The sequence below is a fragment of the Echiichthys vipera genome, assembly GCF_963691815.1.
Source record: "Echiichthys vipera genome assembly, chromosome: 11".
NCBI classification, from domain to species: Eukaryota; Metazoa; Chordata; class Actinopteri; order Perciformes; family Trachinidae; genus Echiichthys; species Echiichthys vipera.
In genome coordinates, this window is record NC_139836.1 from 3,886,421 (window position 1) to 3,893,480 (window position 7,060).

The window sequence follows — 7,060 nt, forward strand, 5'->3', positions numbered from 1 at the left end:
GTTATCGTGTGTGTTTGTGTGTGTTTGTGCGTCCTGTTGTGTGTCCTGTTGTGTTATTGTGTGTGTTTGTGTGTGTTTGTGTGTCCTGTTGTGTTATTGTGTGTGTTTGTGTGTGTTTGTGTGTCCTGTTGTGTTATCGTGTGTGTTTGTGCGTCACAGTTAATGTTGGAGGTTACATTGAAGCGGTTCTGGACAGAAACCTGGCTGAGAACATCTCCAGAGTCCTGTACCCCAACGACAACGTGAGTCCAGGCTCCTCCTCCTCCTCCTCCTCTTCCTCCTCCTCTTCCTCCTCCTTCTCCTCCACTTCCTCCTCCTCCTCTTCTTCCTATTGTCCTCCTCCTCTTCCTCTCCTCCTCCTCCTCTTCCTCTCCTCCTCCTCTTCTTCCTCTTCCTCCTCCTCTCCTCCTCTTCCTCTCCTCCTCTTCTTCCTATTGTCCTCCTCCTCTTCCTCTCCTCCTCCTCTTCTTCCTCTTCCTCCTCCTCTCCTCCTCTTCCTCTCCTCCTCCTCCTCCTCATCTTCTTCCCTCTCCTCCTCCTCTTCCTCTTCCTCCTCCTCTCCTCCTCTTCCTCTCCTCCTCCTCTTCTTCCTCCTCCTCTTCCTCTCCTCCTCCTCTTCTTCCTCTTCCTCCTCCTCTCCTCCTCTTCCTCTCCTCCTCCTCCTCCTCATCTTCTTCCCTCTCCTCCTCCTCCTCTTCTTCCTCTTCCTCCTCCTCTCCTCCTCTTCCTCTCCTCCTCCTCCTCCTCATCTTCTTCCCCATCCTCCTCCTTTTCCTCTTCCTCTTCCTCTCCTCCTCCTCTTCGCCCTCTCTTCCTCTTCCTCCTCCTCTCCTCCTCTTCCTCCTCCTCTCCTCCTCTTCCTCTCCTCCTCCTCCTCCTCTTCTTCCCCATCCTCCTCCTTTTCCTCTTCCTCTTCCTCTCCTCCTCCTCTTCCTCTCCTCCTCCTCTTCCTCCTCTCTTCCTCCTCTTCTTCCTCTCCTCCTCTTCCTCTCCTCCTCCTCCTCCTCCTCCTCTTCCTCCTCCTCTTCCTCCTCCTCTTCCTCCTCCTCCTCCTCCTCCTCCTCTCCTCCTCCTCTTCCTCCTCCCTCTCTTCTAACCCTAACCCTAAATGTATGAAAAGTGTGTGTCTGTAGTTCTTTGAGGGGAAGGAGCTGCGTCTGAAGCAGGAGTACTTCGTGGTCGCCGCCACGCTGCAGGACATCATCCGCAGGTTCAAGTCCTCCAAGTTCGGCTGCAGAGACCCGGTGAGGACGTCCTTCGACACGTTTCCCGACAAGGTGAGAAGAAACATTTCTATTTTATGTCACTTTATACTTTTTATCTGACTCCTCTGTGTCGCAGGAGACAATTGACAATATAAACACAAATAATCAACAATAAAATAACATTAATCAGCATTTCAGTTTATTTTCTAATGTATTTATTCATTATTTATGTAAATTTATTTATATATATTTTTATATATTCAAAAGCAGTAGATAAGAAATAAGGAAAATTAAAGGGGTACAAATAGATAAATTAGGTATTAAAATCAATAAAAAAATATATAAAACAAATATAGTAAAATAAAGTAATAATTAGATAATGTATAAATATATAGTATTTTAGTATTTTAATAATAATATATTATTAATGTATTATTTTAGAGTAATTTATATGCAATAAATAATATATAATAATAATATATATAAATATATATAAATACAAAATCAATGAAGAAAGAAATATGAGGGTACAAATAAATAAATTACATATTAAAATAAATTAGAAAATATAAAAAACAAATATAATAAAATAAAGTAATGATAAAGTAATAATTAAATAATATAGTAATATAAAGTATATAAAAAAATAAAGTCACTTTATTATTTTAGAGTTATTTATATGCAATAAATAAATATATATTTTAAAATATATAAATACAAAATCAATGGACAAAGAAATATGAGGTTACAAATCAAAATAAATTAGAAAATATATTAAAAAAAAATAGTAAAATAAAGTAATAACTAAATAATATAAAGTATATTAATAATAATTTATTTAAATGAATTTATTATTTTAGAGTAATTTATATGAAAGGCATAAAAATATATAGCAAAATAAATGTAAATGCAAAATAAATGAACAAAGAAATCTGAAAATTAATCAAATTTTCACAAGGACACACCTGATGTTTCTTCTTCTTCTGTGGTGGTAACTGGTGTACTTCCTGTCCCGTCAGGTGGCGATCCAGCTGAACGACACCCACCCGGCTCTGGCCATCCCCGAACTGATGAGGATCCTGGTGGACGTGGAGAGGCTGGACTGGGACAAGGTCTGAGTGACGGCCGGAGACCAGCTGAGTCCTGTGCATCTCAGATTATGGATGTTTAATCTGAGTGTGTGTGTGTGTGTGTCCGTGTGTGTGTGTGTGTGTGTGCAGGCGTGGGACATCACCTCTCGTACCTGTGCGTACACTAACCACACGGTTCTGCCCGAGGCGTTGGAGCGCTGGCCCGTCTTCCTGTTTGAACAGCTGCTGCCTCGACACCTGATGATCATCTACGAAATCAACCGGAGACACCTGGAGGTAAGACTCTACTGGACTCTACTGGACTCTACTGGACTCTACTGGACTCTGCTGGACTTTACTGAACTCTACTGGACTCTACTGGACTCTGCTGGACTCTACTGGACTCTACTGGGCTCTGCTGGACTCTACTGGACTTTACTGAACTCTACTGGACTCTGCTGGACTCTACTGGACTCTACTGGGCTCTACTGGACTCTGCTGGACTTTACTGAACTCTACTGGACTCTGCTGGACTCTACTGGACTCTACTGGGCTCTGCTGGACTCTACTGGACTTTACTGGACTCTACTGGACTCTACTGGACTCTACTGGGCTCTGCTGGACTCTACTGGACTCTACTGGACTCTACGGAACTCTACTGGACTCTGCTGGACTTTACTGAACTCTACTGGACTCTACTGGACTCTACTGGACTCTGCTGGGCTTTACTGGACTTTACTGGACTCTACTGGACTCTACTGGACTCTGCTGGACTCTGCTGGGCTTTACTGGACTCTACTGGACTCTACTGGACTCTGCTGGACTCTACTGGACTCTACTGGACTCTACTGGACTCTGCTGGACTCTGATAAACTCTACTGGACTCTACTGGACTCTGCTGGACTCTACTGGACTCTACTGGACTCTGCTGGACTCTGATAAACTCTACTGGACTCTACTGGACTCTACTGGACTCTACCGGACTCTGATAAACTCTACTGGACTCTACTGGACTCTATTAAACTCTACTGGACTCTACTGGACTCTGATAAACTCTACTGGACTCTAATAAACTCTATTAAACTCTACTGGACTCTGCTGGACTCTACTGGACTCTACCGGACTCTACTGGACTCTACTGAACTCTATTGGACTCTAATAAACTCTGCTGGACTCTACTGGACTCTACTGGACTCTAATAAACTCTACTGGACTCTGCTGGACTCTACCGGACTCTACTGGACTCTACTGAACTCTATTGGACTCTAATAAACTCTGCTGGACTCTACTGGACTCTGATAAACTCTACTGGACTCTACTGGACTCTGCTGGACTCTACCGGACTCTACTGGACTCTACTGAACTCTATTGGACTCTAATAAACTCTGCTGGACTCTACTGGACTCTACTGGACTCTGCTGGACTCTAATAAACTCTGCTGGACTCTGCTGGACTCTACCGGACTCTACTGGACTCTACTGAACTCTATTGGACTCTAATAAACTCTGCTGGACTCTACTGAACTCTATTGGACTCTAATAAACTCTGCTGGACTCTACTGGACTCTACTGGACTCTACCGGACTCTACTGGACTCTACACATGTGGCAGCGTGTCCTTCCTGCAGAGGGTGGCGGCCTTGTTCCCCGGGGACACGGAGCGTCTGCGGCGCATGTCTCTGATCGAGGAGGGCGAGCCTAAGAGGATCAACATGGCCCACCTGTGCGTGGTCGGGTCCCACGCCGTCAACGGGGTCGCTCGCATCCACTCGGACATCGTGAGGAACCGCGTGTGCGTGCAGAGTAACGTGCAGAGTAACGTGCAGAGTAACGTGCAGAGTAACGTGCAGAGTAACGTGCAGACTTTAAAGACACGACGCGTTTATAAATATATAAATATATAAAATAAAAGTAGTTATTAAACGTTAATGTTTCATTTTATAAGAAAATAATCAGTGAAGCAGAAATGTTACATTATATTTTTATTATTATTACAATAATATTCTGTTTATATAATATACATTATACACGTTATACATTATATATATATATATTATTATTATTATTATTATTCTGCTTAATAAATATTTATACTTTTTACTTTATTTGATTCTAAAGATTTTGAATGCAGGACTTTTTATGGTGTATTTTGTATTAATATTATTCTCTATAGTTTTATTATAATTTTTTTTAATTTTTATTATTTTATTGTTATTTTTTATTTTATTTTGTATTATCTTTATTATTATTTTATTTATTATTATTATTTTTAGTATTATTATTTTTTATATTATTATTTTATTGTTATTATTTTTTATTTTATTTTGTATTATCTTTATTATTATTTTTATATTATTATTATTATTATTATGTATTGATACATTTATGACGTTGCCAGATGAAAGTAATAACCGTACACTTACAGATGACAAAAATATTTATAAAATAAATAAAAATGGAATTACCATAAGTAAATAAATATTTTAAAAATATATATATACACTTATATTGCAATAGAATAAAATGTATTATTATTAATATTTATTATTATACTCAAACATGCTCTTTTGTACTTACACACATGCAAACATAAATAAAGTACAAAAATAAGTCAAATAAATAAATGAATACACACACACATGTACTTATTCACATATACACACTGTACATAATAATAATAAAAATAGAAATATTAGAGTATTTTTATACTTAAATTATTAATTTTACTGAAATAAAACACCTGAGTTTTCTCCGACTGCTGCAGATTTAATGTATAATGAAAGAAAAATGAGATTTAAGAGTCTTTACAGATAAATGTAAATAAATAATGATAATTGTTTATATTTACAGCAGATTTGTTTAATTTTAATGTGTTTTCTCTGCAGGTTTAAAGACTTCTATGAAGTGGACTCGGAGAAGTTTCAGAATAAAACCAACGGCATCACTCCTCGCCGCTGGCTGCTGCTGTGTAACCCCGGCCTGGCCGACATCATCGCCGAGGTACCAACACACCTGAGACGTATAATCTAATAATCTATAATCTAATCTATAAATCACAATAATCACGTTTCAAATCAGGATAAACATGTTTCAAATCACAGTAAATGTGTTTTAAATGACAATAAATGTGTTTTAAATCACAATAAACATGTTTTAAATCACAATAAACATGTTTTAAATCAAAATACATCACAATAAACATGTTTTAAATCACAATAAATCACAATAAACATGTTTTAAATCACAATAAACATGTTTTAAATCACAATAAATCACAATAAACATGTTTTAAATCACAATAAACATGTTTTAAATCAAAATACATCACAATAAACATGTTTTAAATCACAATAAATCACAATAAACATGTTTTAAATCACAATAAACATGTTTTAAATCACAATAAATGTGTTTTAAATCACAATAAATCACAATAAACATGTTTTAAATCACAATAAATCACAATAAACATGTTTTAAATCACAATAAACATGTTTTAAATCACAATAAACATGTTTTAAATCACAATAAATCACAATAAACATGTTTTAAATCACAATAAACATGTTTTAAATCACAATAAATGTGTTTTAAATCACAATAAATCACAATAAACATGTTTTAAATCACAATAAATCACAATAAACATGTTTTAAATCACAATAAACATGTTTTAAATCACAATAAACATGTTTTAAATCGCAATAAAGGTGTTTAAAATCACAATAAAGGTGTTTAAAATCACAATAAAGGTGTTTAAAATCACAATAAAGGTGTTTAAAATCACAATAAAGGTGTTTAAAATCACAATAAAGGTGTTTAAAATCACAATAAAGGTGTTTAAAATCACAATAAAGGTGTTTAAAATCACAATAAACATGGTTTAACCAATGGTGTGCAGTGTAGAATTTGGTGCCCTTTGGCCAATAGGTGGCGCTGTGGCAGCAGCATCTAACTATAAAGGACGCATTTTCTGTCTGTTGGTATGTCTGACTGTCCTCCACGTATCTAAGGAAGCGTTCGTCCGGTCGACTTCACACTTGGCAGGAGTGTTGTTCAGGATCCAAAGGAGCGCAGTGACGAGTGTGGAGTTGATCGGATGAACGGTTCTCGAGATATCGTCAGCTCTGAGTTAGAAACGGCACTAGTTTTTGACATCTGGCGACAATAAAACCTCTGAAACAATGAATATATGAGCAGAGTAGTCATATAATAATAATGATAATAATAATAATAATAATAGTAATAGTAATAATTGATGATTGCACTGATTGCTCCTGCAGAGGATCGGAGAAGGCTTCCTCACTGATCTCCACCAGCTGAAGAAAATCCTCCAGTTTGTCGACGATGAAGCTTTTATTAGAGACGTGGCCAAAGTCAAACAGGTACCGAGACGTCCCTCTGACCCGTCGCTGTCCCTCTGACCCGTCTCTGACCCGTCTCCGTCCCTCTGACCCGTCTCTGTCCCTCTGACCCGTCTCTGACCCGTCTCCGTCCCTCTGACCCGTCTCCGTCCCTCTGACCCGTCTCTGTCCCTCTGACCCGTCTCTGACCCGTCTCCGTCCCTCTGACCCGTCTCTATCCCTCTGACCCGTCTCCGTCCCTCTGACCCATCTCTGTCTCTCTGACCCGTCTCTGTCCCTCTGACCCGTCTCTGTCTCTCTGACCCGTCTCCGTCCCTCTGACCCGTCTCTCTGACCCGTCTCCGTCTCTCTGACCCGTCTCCGTCCCTCTGACCCGTGTCCGTCCCTCTGACCCGTCTATGTCCCTCTGACCCGTCTCCGTCC

General features: G+C 38.9%; 1 protein-coding gene across 1 annotated transcript in view; it reads left to right on the top strand.

Annotated features, from left to right (window-relative positions):
- pygb (phosphorylase, glycogen; brain) overlaps positions 1 to 7,060 on the top strand; it is a 20,015-nt gene that overhangs the window by 5,393 nt on the left and 7,562 nt on the right. Inside the window, exons 7-13 of the mRNA XM_083923191.1 lie at positions 160 to 242; positions 1,134 to 1,277; positions 2,225 to 2,317; positions 2,426 to 2,572; positions 3,902 to 4,065; positions 5,159 to 5,273; positions 6,557 to 6,658. Coding sequence (XP_083779317.1) covers positions 160 to 242; positions 1,134 to 1,277; positions 2,225 to 2,317; positions 2,426 to 2,572; positions 3,902 to 4,065; positions 5,159 to 5,273; positions 6,557 to 6,658 — 848 coding nt within the window. The remainder of the gene's footprint in view (positions 1 to 159; positions 243 to 1,133; positions 1,278 to 2,224; positions 2,318 to 2,425; positions 2,573 to 3,901; positions 4,066 to 5,158; positions 5,274 to 6,556; positions 6,659 to 7,060) is intronic.